Source organism: Nicotiana tabacum, chromosome 19 (genome assembly GCF_000715075.1).
Source record: "Nicotiana tabacum cultivar K326 chromosome 19, ASM71507v2, whole genome shotgun sequence".
Taxonomy (NCBI): domain Eukaryota; kingdom Viridiplantae; phylum Streptophyta; class Magnoliopsida; order Solanales; family Solanaceae; genus Nicotiana; species Nicotiana tabacum.
In genome coordinates this window covers 70776835-70798293 of record NC_134098.1, presented here as the reverse complement: position 1 = coordinate 70798293, position 21459 = coordinate 70776835, and the positions used below count along the sequence as shown (strand labels likewise).

At 32.4% G+C, this 21459-nt stretch overlaps 4 protein-coding genes across 5 annotated transcripts; 1 reads left to right on the top strand and 3 right to left on the bottom strand.

The window, feature by feature from the left end:
- The first annotated feature begins 3320 nt into the window (after nt 1-3320).
- On the top strand, nt 3321-6549 carry LOC107806197 (uncharacterized). Its single transcript, XM_016630312.2, has 2 exons — nt 3321-5942; nt 6090-6549. Exon 1 carries the CDS (start codon nt 3579-3581, stop codon nt 5928-5930), a length of 2352 nt encoding a protein of 783 aa, XP_016485798.2. The 5' UTR covers nt 3321-3578; the 3' UTR covers nt 5931-5942; nt 6090-6549.
- Nucleotides 6550-6877: 328 nt separating this feature from the next.
- LOC107806198 (uncharacterized) lies at nt 6878-10006 on the bottom strand. 2 transcript variants are annotated; one of them, XM_016630313.2, is made up of 6 exons: nt 9869-10006; nt 9725-9784; nt 8333-8459; nt 7694-7815; nt 7462-7583; nt 6878-7330 (listed from the first exon to the last, which is right to left on the bottom strand). In XM_016630313.2, the coding sequence occupies exons 3-6, from the start codon at nt 8436-8438 to the stop codon at nt 7027-7029; spliced, it is 654 nt and encodes a 217-aa protein (XP_016485799.1). In that variant the 5' UTR covers nt 8439-8459; nt 9725-9784; nt 9869-10006; the 3' UTR covers nt 6878-7026. The 2 variants fall into 2 exon arrangements, with proteins under 2 accessions (XP_016485799.1, XP_075094043.1); XM_075237942.1 differs by lacking the exon at nt 9869-10006 and having other exon boundaries at nt 9725-9865.
- A 1503-nt stretch (nt 10007-11509) lies between these two features.
- On the bottom strand, nt 11510-14722 carry LOC107806196 (protein trichome birefringence-like 41). The gene is made up of 5 exons (XM_075239155.1): nt 14370-14722; nt 13617-13788; nt 13232-13446; nt 12854-13012; nt 11510-12000 (listed from the first exon to the last, which is right to left on the bottom strand). The coding sequence occupies exons 1-5, from the start codon at nt 14720-14722 to the stop codon at nt 11700-11702; spliced, it is 1200 nt and encodes a 399-aa protein (XP_075095256.1). The 3' UTR covers nt 11510-11699.
- Nucleotides 14723-16440: 1718 nt separating this feature from the next.
- On the bottom strand, nt 16441-19563 carry LOC107806195 (protein trichome birefringence-like 41). Its single transcript, XM_016630310.2, has 5 exons — nt 19189-19563; nt 17917-18088; nt 17584-17759; nt 17215-17373; nt 16441-16816 (listed from the first exon to the last, which is right to left on the bottom strand). The coding sequence occupies exons 1-5, from the start codon at nt 19530-19532 to the stop codon at nt 16528-16530; spliced, it is 1140 nt and encodes a 379-aa protein (XP_016485796.2). The 5' UTR covers nt 19533-19563; the 3' UTR covers nt 16441-16527.
- Nucleotides 19564-21459: the final 1896 nt, after the last annotated feature.

The following is a 21459-nucleotide window of genomic DNA, read 5'->3' as shown; positions in this document are numbered from 1 at the left end:
TTAATTTGGCATAAATACTAAATGCTCGTAATTTTTTACCAATTATATGCAATTAAAAACAAGACAAAAAACTATCTTGAAACAAATGAAAGGAAAAGAAGAAAGAGTAACTCAAAAGTCCAGTCAATTATGCATGCATTTGACAAGACATGACAGCACCATGCTACTTCTATTAGGAAATGACTTCGATTTATATCCACATTTTTCATGGGCGGTACGCAACAAGTTAGGGACAAAAAAAGTGACTACTTATATAATTGAGTTAGCATCACTATCTTATCAAAATACCATAATGAATTACTGTAATCTTAATATTATCAATCACTAGTTTGGAGTAAAATAATGGAAGTTGATACTGTAATTCTTATAGCATTATAGTTTGAACGAAATTAAATTTGCAAATTATTTTTTGTCTTTGTCCTCCCAAAACTAAAGAGATGCTGATATAATAAGTTTATTCTTTTTTTTGGTCTGATAAATACTTCAGTTTGCAAAGCACGGTGACTAAAATACATTTGAAATATATAAACAAAGAATTCAACGTCAACCTTGTGTGTAGATAATTTTAAATTTTTAGATAATATTAAAAAGATTACTGTCTTAGTTTATTTGATTCTTGACAACGAATTATTTAACCTAATTTAAGAGTATGGAAGTCATTTGGCCATCAATTAAGAATACAGTTACAATATGTAAAAGCACTTCAATTAATCGCAAATATTCTTTCAACGAAACCAAATAAGTTTAATTATGTTACGTATAGTCACTTCGTGGAGCCGTTTGATTGGGCAAATAATTTCTATATTTAGCATAGCTAGTACATTGTTTGGTTGCTCAGATAAAAAGAATCAATCTCCTCACTAAAATCAACATAATTTGCACCTCGATTGTTTGTAAATTTGTTTCTTCTTATAAATTACACTCCACTATTATTTTATTCGAGATAAAATATGAAATAGAAAAATGTATATATTAGCAATTCATGAACTAAAACTACTGAAATAACAAAAGATACAATCATCTATTCAAATTCATACGTCTTATAATATCGTCTAACAGAAATAATTCTTATATTATTGAATTACTAATTTTAAATTATATATAAATCTCTACATCATCAATTTCTGCATAACTTGTTTCCGAACTCAACGACTCCTAGATATTCAAGAATAATTCAATGATCAAAATAAAAATATCAAACATGATCATTATTCAAGAAAAAACGTTTAGCACAACTTTTTTTTTCTACCTTAAAGAGAAAGCAAAGAGAAAAGAAGTGCGGAGTGCCTGGAAAAATCTGCTGTACCTAAGACGCTCCTCCTTTAGGTGGGTGGTCCTACAATAGGCAAGCTTTTTGGCCGACCATTAGCTTAATTCATTTTTTGTGACCATTTCCACTAACTTTTTTTTTCCTTTTCAAAAAAGTAAAATAAATATAAGAGCACTTGGATTTTCTATGGTCAACTAAATCACCCTAGAATACAAGATTTGTCTTCTCCATATTCTCATTTCTTTACTTTCCTTTATCTAATCTAATAAAATAAAGCAAAAGAAAGAAAGAAAGAAAGAAAGAGAAAAAGAATCCTCCATTTTCAGCATCATCTCTGATATTTTATATTTTCAAGAAGTTCCTCTACATGTTTTAGCTTTTTAATTAGAATAATGATTTTTTATACGGTCTAATACTTGAAAACAAACGATTTGGGTATATTAAAGATCTGCATAATCAGCTAAACTATATATTATGCTCCCTTATTTTATGCCATTATGGTTGGCCAACAAAGTTGATCTTTAACTAAAATCGTTACTCCTATCATTGTCATTTTTTTTAAAAAGGATGATTTTGTTTATAACTTATAATTTTTTTAAGCTTCAAAATATCGTGAATTATTTACTTATAGAACTAACAAATCTCATCCCAAAATGGCAAGTTATTTTACTGGATAAAGCCATCCCTTAACGTATAAAATTAGGGTTATTTAAAAACCGACTAAACCGACCGAACCGTACCGTACCGTACCGAATCGATTTTTAGGTTTTTAAAAATAAAACCATAGATTCTTATATAAATCTACAGCCGTACCAATAATTATGGTAGATTTTTTATTTTATAAAAATAAATCGAAAAAATATCGAACCGTACCGAATAAATTTATATGTGGAAAATATATTTATATATTAAGTTTAAAAATAATAATGCATTAAATTTTTCTTTGGGCCATGAAATTATGAAAATGGTTACAAGCCAATAAGTAATTAAAATCAAAATCCTAAATTCCCAAACCTATTATGCTACTCCTATTGAAACTAAATTATTCTTAGCATATTTACTAGCAAGACACAAAGTATTCTAGCAATTATGAGTAGCAAACTACAATGTATTGAATTGAATATGTTTCATTTCGTCTGATTTAGATTTATAAATATTTAATCTTCTATAGACTTTATTCTTGAGTCCCAACTTGATTAATATCTTTTCACTCGTGTGATTTATCTTTTCTTTGTCCTTGCTAGTTTCTTTTACGCTGCTGTAGAGTAGTGGATGGATCTATACTCTAGCCATCTTTCATGTTTCTTAATTCATCACCATTTAAATACTAAAACTGCCTAGAGAGTTTTGCTAAGTCCTATAAAAGTATGTATATTATTGCATTCTACTTTTACTAATGACTTTTACATGACATTTAAAAAAATACCAAAAATTAACCGAACCGTAGATACCGAAGAGAAACCGACATGGTTGGGACGATTTCGAAAAGTTTAATTTTAGTTATACATAATAGAAAAATCGAAAAATTGGTATGGTACAAATTTGATAAAATAACAACCCGAACCGAACGATTGACACTCCTATATAAATTGAGGATACTTCAGTCGTTTAATAAATACATTACACTGGAAATCTGTAATGGCTCATCACTTAATACTTTAACAGATCAAATCTCCATTATGCCATATGTTTGAGTTCCCTTTCCTTGTCACATATCACAATAATACAAAACCAGAATGACCATAAAAAGAACCATCAAATGTTATCGTGGATTGATAAGTATTAGTTCATCTTTAATAAAAAATCTCGGGTTAAAGCTCCGAGTATGAAGTCACCTTTGGTAGGTTACGCTTTACCAAAATGTAACTTCCCAACGCGAATCCAGATTAGTCGAACTCATACAGGATATTAAATGGGAACCAGAAAAAAAGAATGAGCATAAAATAAGCCAAAAGGCACACAGGGACCCATGACCTCCCAATTAGTGCAGGTCAGCATCTAATTCTTATCTTAACCTTAATATTATTAATAACTTCCCACATGACAAATCAAACACCAAAAAGCAATAAGCGCCCCCCCCCCCCAACCCACACACACAAGAAAACAAGACAAGAAAATAAAAAGAAGGCTGCAAACCAAAGGAAATAAACTTAGAATCTCTGGTAGTTGAGATTTCAAAAACTGCCTTCTTCATGATCTCAAAGTCCTCTATCTCAAGAAGAAGAAACACCCAAGAAAATCCTACCTCAAATCCAAATATCCTTGTGGTTTTCCTTTGAAAAGAATATATCTTATTCCAACAACTAAGATGGTGCAAAGAAAGGTTCCAAATAAGCTTGATATCAAAGCTGATCATATTAAAGCCAACAAGCAAACGATGAACCTCAAACCATCTTTACCAATATCACCAAAACATGATATCAAAAACAGAGGAGCTGACCTCAAGATAAAGATGATGAAGAAATCAGGCAAAACCAAGCTCTCAGAATATGAAATCTGTCACTCACCCAAATTTAGAAGGCATGTTCCTCAGCCAGGAAAGCCACCACCTCTTGTTCATCCCACTACTAATTCTTCAACACCAAAGAAGTCCACTCCAAATTATATGAAGTCCACCAGCAGTTCTGTTGCAAGGAAAGAGCAGTCTCAGGTTAGTTCAAGGAGCCCTCAAACTTACTCTCAAAGTTCTAGCAGAAAGAATTCCAATAACTCAAAGTTAGGCTCAGCTTCTTCTGTTAATAAACCAACAAGAAGTTTAGCTAGAACTTCTAGTTTGAAACTAGTGAGGACAACACTGACAAAAACTCCTAGTTTTAAACCAGTAAGAGTTTCGGCCAAGAAATCATGTTCCCCAGCAGTAGTTCTGTGTGAAAACTTCCATGTTGAAAGAGCAACATGTTCATCAACTTTGAAAGAAGCTAAGTTTCCTTCATACCTTGAACTTAGTCCCGGAGCAACAGAATCAGATGGAACTTCTGTTTTTAAGGTCTGCCCCTACACATATTGCTCTCTTAATGGCCATCATCACCCTCCTTTGCCTCCATTAAAGTGTTTCTTGTCAGCTAAAAGGCGTGCATTAAAGACTCAGAGAAACTTCAAGTTGGGATGCCTATCTCCACGTCGAGCTAATCCCCATGGATTAGGCTTGAATGCTAATGTACCAAAACAAATAGTGAATCCTACAGAGGTAGCTCCTGTGACAAATGAAGACGACGACAGAGATTTTTTTGTCGAAATTTATAACAAAGAAAGGGAAGAGATGGCTGATACCATTAGCAAAAACACAAACTCGGCAGATGATCTAGTAACTTCGAATGAAGGCAGTGAAGTGGCAGCAGATGATACAGAGGGCAATCTTGATCAAAAGAGAGAAGATATTTCAGCAGAAATTAACATCCTTGGCTTCTCTCTTGCAGAGAATCTAAATGAAGGTGCTACTGAAGAAACAGATTGTGAATCCTTGAGTATGCACAGTGAATTAGATATAGAAGAGTCTGAAGCTTCCGATATGGACTGGGATGTAGAGAAGTACTATGCATACAGCGAAGGCGAAACAGGTTCAATCTCAAATGATATAGAGCCCATCACACTGGTTGATGATTCAGTTGGCAGCGACGAGTTCATGGCAAAGTCATCTATTCTGGAAGAGACCTTGGATAATGGAAGTATCATCTCTGGAATAAGTTATGATTATGATGACTCACGATCTGCCTGTTCACATACAGTATTTGACATTGATGAGTGCGTTGAAGCGTCTGAGGACACTTCAAATAACTCTCTGGATGCCACTTTCTTTCTGGAAGGTGAAATAGCTGAGAAGCCAGAAGATGAGCGCAGTCCCTGTCTAGCAGACAGCGAGGCAGCAACAATGGATTATCAGGTTGAGGTTGCTGTTACCTTCTGTCTAGAAGAAGAAATTTCAGCTTCTTGCGAGGACTATACAACTCTTCAAGATGATTGTGCAACTGCACTTATGGGGTATCAAGAGCTAAATGTTTGCAATTTCAATGAAGTACAAGATGAAACATGCAAGGACAATCAAAAAAGTTCTGATGAAAACATTGCTGTCAAGATGGAAGATGTGGGAACAAAAACAGATTGTTGTGAACAAGGAAATGAAAATGATCGTGGCAGTAATGATAAACAATTGGTAGTGGATGCAGATCCCAAGAGAACTGAAAACGCTTCTGGTGTCGAAGCGGATTCAACAGCTGAGGCATGTGAGGAAAAGCTGAACCAAATCAAAGATGCACCAAGATTTAAAGATAAGAAGACACATAAATATGATTCGAGTGTAGAACTGTCTGAGAGCTACACAAACCTGAGAGGCATAGCCAGGCGCATTGACATTGAGGAGCCAGGGGAATCAAAAGAATTCAATCCACGAGCACCAAATTTCCTGCCAGTGGAGCCAGATCCAGAAGCAGAGAAAGTTGATCTCAAGCATCAGATGATGGATGACAGGAAAAATGCAGAGGACTGGATGGTTGATTTTGCACTCCGACGAGCAGTGGACAAACTTGCACCAGCTCGCAAGAGAAAGGTAGCATTGCTCGTGGAAGCTTTTGAAACAGTCATGCCAACATCTAAATGGGAACCTCACCTCAGGCGCAGCGCAGCAGGATTTGCACATTCTAGGCCAATTCAAGCTTGTCGCTGATGCCAGTTCAAGGTCAGTTACAAACTCGTAGAATTTGATACAATCCTGTCCTTGTAGCTCATAATCAAACTAGTATGATAAGGATCAAATCTTGAATTACATAAAGTTGTTTCCATAGATGAGTTACAGATCGAAACACATGTTTCCATTGTGGCACAGGTGGACATCAGCGGGGAGCAAGTTCTTTATAAATTAAGCCTGTCAGACCAAGAAAGCCCAAGAAAAAATACATTTCTAGGAGCAAACAAGAATCTTAGGTCCAGGAGCAACTGTTTGTTTTGGTCCAGGAACAACTGGCTTGCTGCTCACAAGTCACAACCCTCCAGCATGTGCAAAGATTTCAGCTTAATGGCATTAAGGGAGTTGATTGGGATTGAATGATGGAAAACATCATCATGGATTCTCCGATAATTTGATAGAACCTGCTATTTAATAGAACCTGCTATTATGCTTATTTGTCGAGGATGATGCCTATCCATGCTTTAGTGTTGTTAAGGGTTTTTATGTATTTTCATCTATGGCTTTAGCTACAGTTGGTTAATATTTCATGTATGTATCCATGAAATGTTATGATACCATGATCTTCAGCTATTATTTCACAACTTCCACTTCATATTAATTCTTTGCTACATTCCTTTCACAATTTTTTTATTAATAGTATAATCTTAAGGCTGAAATGCTGAGCTGCTAAGATCAGACAATTTAGTCATGAACTATAAGGTGCTGGACTTTCTTTATGAGATCTGCGATTTCAACTCTTTTCAACAGACTATTCTCCTATGCAGTAACAATAGCAATACACTGATATCTTTTCTCTTGAATCTTTTTGAAAACTTCCAATTTCTAAAATTTTAGCAGTATTACTTACCTTTTTTCCTTCAGTATTAGTTACCTCATGGGGCCAAGCTCAAACATGTCAAAAAGTAATTTTTTATTACTCTTTAAAATGCCACACAACTTTAACTTAACCTTGCATATAATATTAGAAAATGGAATTATTCCACATACAAACTATGCATTCAAGTATACTATCTTTTTTCTTCTGAATGCAATTTTCATGGGGTATGATGGAAAAACATCACTTCTGAAGGAAAAGCTATTGCTTTGTGTCTAAGTGCAATTTGAGCCCTGATTCATCAATAAGTGATTGTAGCTCTTTCTGGTAATGGTCCAGAAGATAGTCATCGGGACTGAGGTCATTGGCATCGGCCAAGCAGGAGCTGGATTTATCATCTTTACCACTCTCTTCCGATTTCTTTGACAGATAATCATGGAACACCTTAAGCACTTCCGTTGTTGAAAGAGATTGCACAGACTCGTGTAAGTGTTGGAACTTATTCTGGATTTCCTTAGTATCAACCATTCTTTCTTTCAAGCCATCAGGAAGAGAGGCAAAAGCACTTCAACAAAGAGGAAGAAAACAAAAAGAGAGAGGATCAAATTTAAATCCAACCCAGCATGAAGAAAATTTCTAGTTGGTAATACAAACTCAAATCTCCACAAATTCCATCAAAGAGATGCTCATACTCACCTAGTGATACCTCTGACAAGACCCCAGTTGTATCCAACATATACAGAGTCCCTAAAACCGATGTTAAATCCCTCTTGTGCTGAAGTTTCTTTCCCTGCCATAAGACCATCACGGTATCCAATCTGATAATTCATCAGGAATTACCAAATACAAATTGAATTTGCAACCAAAAGGAATACATCTAGTTATGTTTTTCTGGATACTCTCAATCAGATTAAACTTGTAAGGATACAGTATGGAATTGGTCATGCCGCCTCTGCCATTCCCTGTCCATTTCAGATGTTTTATCCAATTTATCAGTAGAATCATGACACAAATCTCCATCATCATTCCACACGTCGTCCCAATCGCTGTCTGGAATTAGATGTTAATCACAGTCAGTGCTATTAACACAACTATGTGCTGGAGAGAGCCAACTAAGTAAACCATACATAAATATGGGAATATCTCCACTTAGCAGCATTTAACTTACATAATTATTCACAAATCGCGATAAAGTTTTAAAATGTTTGAAATGAAAGAATAGTAAAAGACAGGAGAGATACAGTTCTTTCAATTTTAATTAATCTTAGGCACACAAATAAAGGAAAGAGAGAAAAAAGCATTGGTAGCTGAAGTTTGCTATCATCCAAATCTGCTGAGAGTAGCCAGCAAAGAAGACCTTTTTAGAATACTACTCTTTAAAATGCCAATGAAGACCTTCAGTTTTTCACTTCGATGGTTATTCAAATAAAGATGCAATTCCAGATTTCCAGGAATAAGAGCACCGGAATATACCTCTTTTAACAGTAATCTATTTGATGTTCAAATCTTAATACCAAATGCATTTCTAATTTAATTATCAGTTGACGCAATCAGCTGAAGTCCATACCATGTGAATCATTGTTTCCGGTATCGGTAGTCGACCTAAGACTTGATTGAAGATTTGACATATCAAAAATGTCAGAGTAGAGTTCATGCTTTATACTGCTATCCATCTCCAAACCTTGGACAATCAGCTGAAAACATTACAAAGAAAAGAAATCAAGCCAATTCAAGCATCATAAGCCAGAAGGAAACCAATTAGTAAAGAATTGCGTCATAATTATACCAACAGCCTTTGTCCTGTTGTGAAAAACTACATATAACTTTTAATAAAAAGTTTCCACATGAATGCACAAAGTGTATTTTACTAATAGAAGCATTCAGGTGCTCAATAGAAGATAATTGTACCAGAATACATATCACTGCAGCTGTCATGCTTCTTGTAAAAAAGCAACGGAAAACTTTTAAAATGATTGATGCAACGGATCATCATCTATACCATTTTATATCCAGTAGCTTCCAAAAATGCCATCCATTGCAACAAAATAAAAGATTTCATTCCAATTATTCTTGAACACATTTATACCATCTTCAGTACTGTTTGGTTATATTCCCTCTTTACCGTAATAGATGAAAAGTTCAGCTTACCAAGTTCGAATCAAGCAACCTCTGGTTGGAATGCAGGCACTGATAAATAAGTTTTAACCCAAAATTTGTAGCTTTTGATAATTTATCGGAAAAATGTTTGTAGCTTATGAATCTACATAAAAATAAAATAAAAAATAATAACATAAATGTCTACTATCAAACAGAAATTGTATAATATGCAACCAAAAAGAAACAATGTGCCAGGAATAAAAACCTATTCCCAGCCTATGAGCTTCTCCTATAAATTAAAATCTTTTCCCCCCGATTAAAACTTATCTTTACCATACAAAATCAAGTCCTAGAAACTTTAAAGATGAGATGCAAGTAATAAACAAATACAAGAAAGCAATGGAAAAAATAACATCATTTACCAATACAAAGCAGTAATATTAACAAGAAACAAGCAACTCCATAACCCCATCATCATTATAACCCAAAAGTCCATGTTAAAAGGACACTTATTAACCTCTTCTTCGTTGTTATTATGATTCCATTGTTTTTACTATGAACTGATACTGATATCTCAAACCAAAAAATGGCATATGAAGTAAATGAATCTCACACAGCAACCGAATCACAGTAATTGTTATAACACAAGGAACAAATCATTCCTTAACCTTAGCAAAACATTAATCCTTCTCTAATAAGATTTCAATTAGGATTTACTGATCGATTGCCAACGTCTGAGCTTCTCCTAATGGATTTTAATCTTTTCCCCAGATTAAAACTTATCTTTATCATTAAAAAATCGTGCTTTTTACGTCAGTTTCAATACTTAGAGTGAGCTTTTTGAATAAGAGGATCTTCTTACCTTGATTTGAAGCTTTCGAATTATGGAGTCTACCTTCCTTTTGTTTCTTCCCCTCCTTTCCTGTACTCAGCACCAACTCCTTTTACACAAAAATATACTCACCGGAGGTAAAGTTTGGAACCGTAAAGGTAAAGATTTTCTCACCGGAGGGAATTCGGACAGAATGGCGTAGAGAAGAAACCGATTGGGGTCGTCACAGATATTTGCTCACCTGAATTTCATGTTAGTTTTAATTGACGGTGTTAGGGTATTTGCTAACGGAGACTAAAAACTGTTCATTACTTATAACCATAAAGAACTAAATATGCTTAAATTATATTTTGAAGGACCATTTTAAATCTACCCAGAACTTAAGGAACTATTTATGTCATTTTCTCCACAAATAACCCCAGAACTATGAAGTCCTAACATTTAAATTGCATACAATCATCAAATTTTCTAATTTTAATATAAGTCTAATTGTTCAAATTTAAGAAGTAATGTTTCTTGAAATTTCTCATAATTTTTTTTATCACTATTTTTCTTCAAATAATTTTAGAATATCTTAATTAACAAATCGCTGCAATTATATCAAATCCGTCAAAAAGATCTATTTATGCACCAAAAACCTGCAACGAATAATAAATTGAAACACTTCCTTTGTTTGATTGCAATCTAACGAACGATTAAATATTTTGTCAGATTGACACACTTCCTTTGTTTGATTGCAAACTCCGTATAAGATGGCCTTTAATTGAAAAAAGTTCCTATTTACTCATGTTTTGTACTTACATTTAAGCAACGAATAATAAATTAACGGAAAAAGGCCAAAACTGTCCTGAAGTATTGAAATTGGTACAAAAATACCCTCCGTCCACCTATTTGAATAAAAATGTCCCTATCGTTATTTTTTTGGCTCAACATTGCCCTTATTACTAACAGAAAATTCTGGAAGACAAAAATATTTAATTAATATCCACGTGTCACCGTTCCATTGACATAACTTAAACTTCAACTAAAATATAACTAAACTCACCCTTAACCCGTCCGAATATTGAATATAACAATCAAAATAAGAAAATAAATACTGAAGAAATTATCAAAAAATATTGTTAACTATTATTAGCACATCATATGAACCCAGTGTGTATGAAATGTGACAATTGCACAATACCCATTACACGAAGTAGAAAAGCTTACATATTAATTGAATAAATAGTGAAATAAATAAAAAATAGAAATACACATCACATAAATAATAAAAAATTGAAAAACAAATCCTCAAATTTTCATGGAGGAATGACAAAAAAATAGTGAAGAAACCCTCCCATAAATTTTAAATAAAGAAAATTATATAATAAAGAATACCCATTGCATAAACAAAAAAAAACTAAACTTTTTGCATTAAGAAGAATATGACAATTCCTTGCATCTTACATAAAAATAATTCTAATAGATAACTCAATTTTAAATTTGCCTCATGAATAATAGTAGACATACACTCGTAATTAAATGATCACTAATATGAAATAGCGAAGAGAGAGAGAGAGTTATGTTTTAAAATTGGGGCGGGTCAATATCTGGGCAGGTTGCGGGTTGGGGTTTATGTTAGGGGGTTTATGTTAGACCAATGGGACGGTGACACGTGGATATTATTTAATTTTATTTTTTTTTAATGAATTTTCTGTTAGTAATAAGGGTAGTGTTGAACCAAAAAAATAACGGTAGAAATATTTTTATTCAAATAGGTGGACGGAGAACAATTTTGTACTAATTCCAATACTTCAGGCATTTCTGGCCCTTTTCGGATAAATTAAAGCCCTTAAGCTTTCCTAAAAACAAAATCCAAGTGTTTCACTACTAGAATTATTAGAAAATAAGTAATGAGTACATAACAAGTTGTCTTAATGTTCAAAAAAAGAAGTGTGGTAAAGTAGAAAAAAAGAGAGAATAATTCCATAATCTTTTCCCAAAAATATTCTTCGATGTTTAATTTCTAAGACGTTAAATGGAGAAGAGAAACATAAAAGAGTTGGTTCCAAGTATCAGGGACTCCAGAAAGGCAAAAATGTGTACAATCAACGCCTCCGTAGCCATTGTAATTGCCTGGATGTCCATCTTTTCTTAAATGGGTTAGTATTGTAATATCCAGCAGAAATATTGACTTTGACTTATTCTTCAATACTTCTTTCACTATTTTTGCAGGTAATGGCAAACCACCTGGGTATATTGATCCAGCTACCGGTGTTGTTTGATTTAAACAACCCTTCACTCCTGGCTCACCCCAATCTTCTCCGCTGAAAAAAACAAACAAAAACAAAGTGCAGAAATCCATTAGCATTAAGGTAAAAATGGTCAAATTTGTTCTATATTATTTGAAATTGCTCAATTTTGTGTTTCTTTTGCCTCGGTCAGCTTCAGCTCAAGGTTGGTTAGTCCTTCCTTCTTCCAAGCACTTGAGTCTACGACCCTTGATGGACTTGACGAGGTCAAAGAGTCAGTAGATCAAGCAAGTTTTGAGCACAAGGAAGGACTAACCAACCTTGAGCTGAAGCTGACCGAGGCTGTATCAGCATTGCACGGGGAGATTGACGTAGGAAGTTACTCCTAACATAGTTCTGCGTAAAGGTAGTTTTAAATCAAACTCCTTTCGGTCCACTTTAATTGATCTTTTGACTATTTTCACATTTATTAAGGAGTTAATCTTTTAATATTAATTAACAATAAAAATGATAACCATAATTTGTTCATTGAAAGTATAACAAATACTCCTAGTCACTTTACTCCAAGAGAAACTTTGAAAAAAAATAAATTAATTTCTTCTTGATATCTGAAAAAGTCAAATATTATGAACCAATAATAAAGGCTAAAAAATCAATTAAAATGGATTGAAGAGAACAGTAAAAAATTGAAAGGAATAAATTTGAATTTTTTTTTCTTAAAGAATTTGGACTCGTGGAGTCCATGTCATTTCATGATGGAGTTTCTTTATGACAATTTAGGGCAAGTATGAGATGATTTGTTAATGTAAAAAAATAAAAAATAATAATGAACCAAAGTTTAATGGAAAGGCAAAACGAGAGATATTTCGAATAATACACGAGGATATTTGGATATTTTTCCTAGAATTACAATCAACAAATATCTTACTAGTGATGAGAAGCAGCTTCCCCTTGGTAGAAAACTTTGGTTTTGGTCAGGTCCACTTCTGTCTCAACCCATTTGACCCATGTGTTTAAACCTCTCCGAAATGCAACCATACGATTCATATCCTTCACTACCTTGCCACCATCCTCAATATAATCCCACCTATACATATTTACACCATTTCAACAAAAAAAAAATCATGGTTAACATGATAATATTCAACCGATAATCTCATAAAAATGATAAATTACCTGTTATCACAAGTTAAATTATATTTATAATGTGAAAAATATTTACACGTCCGATGTGTATAACCTAATTCCTTATAGAGAAAAAGTATTCTTATAGAGAAAAAAGTGAGTAGGTAATGTGAGTTCATACGGTTGTCTTGGCTTTCTTCTCGCCCACCAAAGCCAAGTATTGAAGATCAAAACATCAGCTTGCTTCCAAATCTCTCCATTTTTAATGGAATTGAGTTTTAATACTTTTCCAATATGTTCCTCTTCAACGTCTACTAGGTATAATGAGTTGAATAATGTGGCTGAAACGTTGTAATCCTTCAAATGAAAGTCCAGAAAAATAATGTATGATGATATGAAGAAAAATAATGTTTAAGTAAAATTTATTATACGGACTTCTAGCTCTGCCTCTTTTCTGAACTACACTGACTGGTGCACTTGTCAAAACAGTTTTGAACTTTAGGTTAAGGGAAATGAAATAAAATAGAGAGTACCCAACAAAGGAAATGAAGAATATAATTACTTACCTCAAAAATTACAGTAACGCTTTGGTTGGTTAACTTAGTCTTATAATTTATTCCAGGCACTGAAACATAGAGTAAGCATAAAAATGAGTCATAATTATTTAGACTTAGAGAATCCCCAATAAACATGATCTGCTTCCCGTTGAATCTCTTCAAAAAATCTCTACCATCAAACCTGCAAGAGAAACTTCACGTGAGATGCATACACTGAAAAATACAATTACGATAATCTTTCAAACTACGCGTTATGACGTTTAAAGGGTAGCCCGGTTCATAAGGTATTCCGTGGTCAAGTAGAGCTCGGGGAAGGGCCGTAATCCAATGTATGTGATGTAGACAGCCTACCCTAATTCAAGCATTAGTGGCTGCTTTCACGGCTCGAACTCGTGACCTATAAGTCACACGGAGACAACTTTACTGTTGCTCCAAACTTTTTAATTATGACATTTTAATTACATTATGTATCATCTGTTGTAATATATATATTTGTAGAAAACCAAATTTCCCCCAATAACAGGCAGAAAATAGAGGTAAACTAAAACAACATCGTTTAACTGGGTAATAATCAGATGAGAGCTGGCAGGGCCGACCGAGCTACTGCTAGTGAAGGGTGATCAGCTGAACATCCTTTGCCATAGAATTATACCGTGTATATATAAGTTAAATAATAAGTACTATTTTTATACATAAATACTAAATCTTGATCAACACCTTTAGCAAAATTTCTGACTTCACAAGCAGAAAGAGAGAAAATACCTTGGTAAATTACAAGCAGTAGGTTGCCATATATACTTCAGATATTGACGATCAGGGCGCTTGGTACAATCAAATGTCTTTCGAATAAATGGACAAGTAGTCGTGTTATATAAAGGATCAAGATAATCATCTAACACCCAACTCCCTTCAAACAAGTTGCAATTTCTAATTTCTGATTGTTCGTGTTTTGATATTCCTTTTGTATTTCTTTCAATTTGAACTAACTTCTTGGCAAATGCATCCAGATAAAACGTTGAGAATATTGTCAACATGGCTTCGAAAACAAACACAAAACTCACCATAAACAAGGCACCAAGAATATATACTAAAGTACTATTCACACCTTTAGCCATCTTCTCTCTCGCTTTCTAAGCAAACGACTAAACTGAACAAAAAATCCCTGAAAATAACAATTGGGATGAGATATTTTCTGGTTGATAAATAAAAGATATAGAGCTAGTATTTTAAGATTTTGTAGCGTCATTAAAATCAGACAAGCAATGTAACACGTGCGTTGCTGCTACTACTAGTGATTAATTAAGGAATGATAGTAATTGTCATAATAGTGTCTTTATTACTACAGTCCTTTTTTGGTCGCTTATTGAAAGGTTTGTTTTTAAATTTGCAGATGCTTAACTAAAGGAACAGTGAATATATATATATACTGAGAAACATTTAACTTTTATGCTGGAAAAGTGAGATGAAACAATAATGTGGATAGAAATGGAAAGGTGATTAAGTACATGCATGAGCCAATTTATCATGGTATATTTTGATGACATGTACAGAGCACATGGTGTAAAATAGTGAAGTTGTGGAAGTGTACATTACAATCCAATAAGAAAATACTTGAATATTAAACATGATCATTCGTTTAAATTTGACCACCCTATTTTCTATTTGAGATATGCAAGCTAGCTCTCATCTAATTGCATATAATCCTATAAAAGGAGCCTTGTGATATGTACCTTATTCAGATTGTTATGAAAATCACGTTTTTTTTCAAATTGAACTCAAAGTTTTATGCTTAATAAAGATTCTTGGATACATACCATATCCTTACATCTTGTTTGGATGGTTGTTATGTATCCTTTCATAATATATTATATTGTATTGTATTGTATTGTATTGTATTGTATTGTGTTGTGTTGTGTTGTGTTGTGTTGTAATGTACTGTACTATATCGTTTTGATTTTGGATATATTGTATTATTTATCGTCTTTTCATGATATCATGCACCAACAATATGAAGAATGAACTTGCAATATTATAAAGAAAAAGTAAGGTATGAGGTAGAATTATTATATAAAAAGGTAAGAGTAAATGATAAAATAGAATTATTTAATAATAAGGAACGGCAAGATGAGAAAAAAAAAGGTAATGACGCGACCACACCAAATCGGGCATTTCATAAAGTGATACTTTTCGTCGTTACGTAACGATAGATTTAATGATACGATACAATAAAATTTAAGTAATAATCAAAACAAATATTGTATTTAAAGTAACACTACGATACAATAGAGCAGGTAACAATCATCCAAACAAGAAGTCTCTTCTTCTTCTTCAGTGGAGAGCATATTGATCTGATTTCTAGTGCGTCTCGTGTTCTTAATTAGGTGATGAAGATGAAGGGAACTTTTGTTTTGATTTCTTTAGTTTGATTAATAGGTTGTTTTCTTTCTTTGACATTTATATGTGCAACAGAAGTAAAATTGACAACTAGAGAGGTGATCTTGGACACAAAGGAATATATATATATATATATATATATATATATATATATATATATATATATATATATATATATATATATATATATATATATATATATAATACCTCATCATATTGAATAAAAAACTGCACAATGGCATAAGCCGTTACGCCACAAAATCATACTCGAATGTATGTTCTACGGTCAGACCTATCTATAACAACATTTTTATATAATATCACTTCATTATAAAAGTCAAGTTATTTCGGAACCAAATTTTATGTTCTGTTAAAATATATGTTCTCTATAACAAAAATTTGCTATAATATCCAAAAATATCCAAAATAAACGAGGCTATTATAGAAATGTTTGACTGTATATATTTCTTTAAGACACAAAATTCCTATTTTCTACGGTCAGTACTTTGACTGTATATTCTCTAAATTAAATAAGAGATCCATAAAAAATCTGATTCCAAGTATCAGGAACTCCAGCAAGGCACCAATGAGTACAATCCATGCCTTTAAAAGCATTGTATTTGCTAGGATGCCCATCTTTTCTCAGTTGTGAGAGTTTTGTTATGTCAAGTAAAAATACTGGTTTTGAAATATTACTCAACACTTCTTTCACTATTTCTACAGCAACAGGTAAGCCACTTGGGTATGTTGATCCATTTACTGGAGTTGTTTCGTTCAAGCAATTGTTCACATTAGGTTCACCCCAATCCGATCCACTGAACATCCATTATAAAATAATTAGTAGTAATTAAAGATATAATTACAAGAAAAAACAATATTGACGTAGGACCCGTTTGGACATAAATTCCCAAATATTTTTGAAAAAGCCGATTTTAGTGAAGTTTGATGTGAAATTGTTAAAAAGTCATATTTTTATTCCAAGCTAAAAAGTCCCAAATGGTCATGATTTGGCCCAAATAGAGGGTTTAAACTATATTTGGGATTTGAAGTTTTGATTTTCAAAATCTCCCAAAAACTAAATTTATTCTATAAACAAACACATATTTGAATCTTTTTGATTTTTTTTTTCCAAAACTTATGGCCAAACGCCTACTTAATATTATAGCTCAAAAAATAGTAGTACTATATAAATAAATAAAATAAAAATACTTACTGGTAATGGGCTGGAGATGCTCCTTGAAAGGAAACTTTGGTTTTGTTTGTATCCACATCTGTTTCAACCCATTTGGCCCATGTATTTAGTCCAGCCCGGAAAGCTTCTACCCGGTCCATATCTTTCGATATTTTGCCACCAACTTCAATAAAATCCCACCTTCAACCAATATTCACACATCGTGAACTTAAATTTCTTTAAATAATAATAATAAAGTTCAAAAAAGCAATTAAGCTCGACTATGTGTGGGCCCGATTACTTGTACCAGTGACTTAGTCAAAAAGTGATAATTTATCTGAGACTCCTTTCAGCGGAATAAAGCTAAGAGTAGAAAAAAAATTAAGAAAATATGGATGTTAATCAACATACGGTTGTTGGGGTCCTCGTGTTGAATACCAAAGCCAAGTATTGAAAATCAACAAGTCAAATTCCTTCCAAATTTGTCCGTTTTTAATTGAGTCGAGTTTCAACACTCGTCCCATAGGCTCAATTTCAATGTCTACTAAAAGGTTCGAATGAAATAATACGACTTGAACTCCATAATCCTGCAATAAAAAAAAATAATTTCAGTGTTCTACAACACACACGCACAACATTTGATGTAAATAATATTTCCTTATTTGACTATTTTGAATTTGTGCCGCATAGATCTCATTATGATTTATATGTACATAATTTGCATAAACAAAAAAAGAGTTTTACCAGAAATGTAACAGTGACATTTTCCTTATATATCTCTTGATTGAATTTTGCATCTGGGACTGCAGCATTAAGTAAGCAGAGAAGGGATTCAAAATTATTAAGACTCAAAGAATCCCCAACATACATAATCTTCTTTCCCTTAAATCTTGTCAAAAAATCTTTGCCATCAAATCTACAAATTATTCCAAAAACACAAAGAAATCAACTAATTAGAACGGAATGAAACACGTGCACAACATTTTTTTGTTATTGGTCATAGATTTCAACAAACATAATTAGCATCAAGTCCCTCCCCCACCACTTTGATATTTATCCTTTGTGAAGAAATTAAATTTTCAGTCAAACTTCATTTATAATTAGGAAAACGTTTTAATTAATATCTTTATCAACAAGATACAATGTTGTAATTCCTTGGTGTAGTAGGTTCAGGCCAGTTCATTTTAGTTTTCGAAAATGAATTGGTAATGCTCCATTGTTGCCTTTCTAAATATTCATTTCATTGTGTCCGGGCCAGTTTGTGCACATCTCGATAAATTTCACGGGATTTCTGCTACTTCCCTCGACAACAAATACCAGATAACTCTATCTATCAAGGTGTGAATAAATAAGAAGAAATAGCCTAGTAATTTTAAGATGTGTTTTCCCAAAAAAGATTTGATGCTTTAGAATCCATAGTATTATTTCACTTCCTTTGATATCTAACTTTTTTAAACAATTGCAAACGAAGTATTTTCTTCCATTCATTTTATATTGCAATTGGGTGCAAAATTTAAGAAAAAAAATTACTCACGAACCATATCAAAAGTATTCTTAGAATACGTTGGTCTTAAATATCTTATGTTATTTCTATGACTACAGGAGAAAATAAAAATTTAAAGGTAAAGACTTTACAGATATATATATATATTCAGCTTAATTGATATGCATTGACATCGCAAAAATATTTATACAATCAAAGTCACTTCTAAGGTAATTTCAAGTAATTGGTTGTAACTTGGTTCGACTAATATACAGGTCAAACTATAGTAGTAGTATAAAAAAACTTTTACATTATCAGTGTATAAAGCTTAGGCACATTTATAAATCTCATTCTTTTTCAAACTACTACACAAAAAATTATAAAAAAATTACACTATCATGTATATAACTTAAACTCATATATAATCTCATTCTTTTAAAGCAAACTAAAAAGCAAAGAAAAGAGTATCGTATAAACAGAAATTAATGGAGTACTATAAGTTTTGTTCTGGGGAGAGAGACAGAGAAATGAACCTGGGCAAGGCACAACCAGTGGGCTGCCATTTATATTTAAGGTATTCAAGATTACTTCTGCCAAATTTGATGCAGTTAAATTCCTTCCTTATGAATGGACATGCTGTTGAATTATACAATGGATATGAATTATCAAATATCCAACTTCCTTCAAATAAATCACAACTCTTTATTTCTGCATTCGCTTTTGATGTGCCAAATACTGCTAAACCCACAACAGCAATAAGAAGAAGAAAACTAAACTCCTCAATAATTGCTTTGCCCATTTTTATTCTGAGAAGCAAAAAAAGAAGAAGAAAAAGAAAAAAAGAGAGAATTATGGTGGAAAGATGTGGATTTAGCATTATATATGTGTAGGTAGCAATTACAAATAAGGCAAGTCATTTATTTAACGAGTTTTATTATAATAAATAATTTAATTAAAAAGAATCTAATTCAATGTTTTTCTCAATCAGTTTCAAATATTGCGGACGTGTTAAGCCAAGTTTAAAAGACCATCTATAGTAAGACAGGAGATTACCGTAATTTCCCTATTAGGAGATGGTTTGAAAATAATTGACCAGAACAAAAAAGAGATGTACTTAATGAATTGTGTTTACATTATATATTAATAGTATAAATTCAAACTGATCGTGTAGATTAATTATATTATTAGCAGTTACTCCCTTGTTCATATTTACTTGTCAGTTTGTCAAAAATAACTATTTCAAAATATTTGGCATTTGAAAAATCAAGAAAGTATTAATGAATCTTTCTAATTTTATCCCTAGCATTAATAGGTTGAGCATTTATTGGATAAATAAAGATAAGAGCGTCTAAATTAGTCAAATAACTCTTTGTATTAATATTTTAATAGAGGGAGTTTAAACGACTAATATGAAAACTAAATAGGAACAGAGGGAGTACAAAAAATATTAAAATAAATATCAGCTATTAATTGATAAATATTTATAAAAGATTTATTTTTTATATTTATTAATTTAGTGTGAATATAAAGTACCAATAAATCTTTCACTCTTTTTTCCTCCCTCTTCATGCACTTTTAGGGAGCGTGTATAGGAGAGGTTGAGGGAACCAAATTTTTGTATGTGAATTGAATGAGATACTACTAAAAAAGCAAAACCAAAAGTAGCTTTTTGATTGTGGGTGTGGGTATACAAATGAGCACACAGTTTGTTAAAGCACCAATAAAGATTACCATGAAATTGTAAGTATCTATTCATTATTAATAAAAAGTCTCGGGTTCGAATTTTGAATATGAAATTATCGTTATTGAGAAGCATTTTACCTTCAATTCGAATTTAGTCGGACCGTAATATTACTACCGACACCGAAAGAAAAAGAAAAAAGGTATGTTAAAGTAAAACGACTTGAGGCGACGCAAGGCTGGATGTGTGATGTGCATTTGCCATTTTCACATGGCAAACACCTCACATTGAAGAATCATACGCCTTTATATTATTTATTGTTTCTCGCTCTATCATATCTGGCTGGTTACTAGTAGCTTCATAATTAAGAAGCACAAATAGAAATTCAAAACACTAATCTGTGTTTCAACAATAATCAACACTTAGTAAAATATTGGAATTTACCAGCAGGTCAATGTTAATAGAATGTTGATCTTATTCTCTTGAACCTAAATCTAAGCTAGCGTTTGGCCATAGATTTCCAGATTTGTTTTAAAAAATTTGATTTGGGTGAAGTTTGATTTGAAGATGAAAATTTGTTTGGACATAATTTTTCAAAACATATTTCACTTTAAAAAAAAAAAACATGTAATGTGAGTATGTGACTTAACCCATAAATACTAAAAGCTATCAAAAATACTCAACAATATCAAACAAACAAACTTGTTAATCCTGTATATGCATAACCTTCTTCGATGCCATTCAACATCATTATCAAAAACCATAGTCCTAAACATAGATAAGTTTGGCACAAAATTATTATTTTTATAATGAACTACACAATACACTATCCCAAAACTACAACCTGATATTTTAATATCAACTGCTAATAACATAATTACCAACCACTATACTTCGTGAAATTGCAATAATATTACAAGATTCATCTATCCAAAAGAAAATGATAGTGATTAGCTGGTAGATTAGTTGGGTCATAATAGATGGTGAGTTTTTTTATAAAATAGAAAAGTTTGGGGTAATTTTTAAAATTGATAAAAAATAAAACAGTAAATTTGGGCCAAAAACAGGTGTAGAGCTAGTTTTGGGATTTGAAAATTTTATTTTCTAAATCGGCCAAAACATG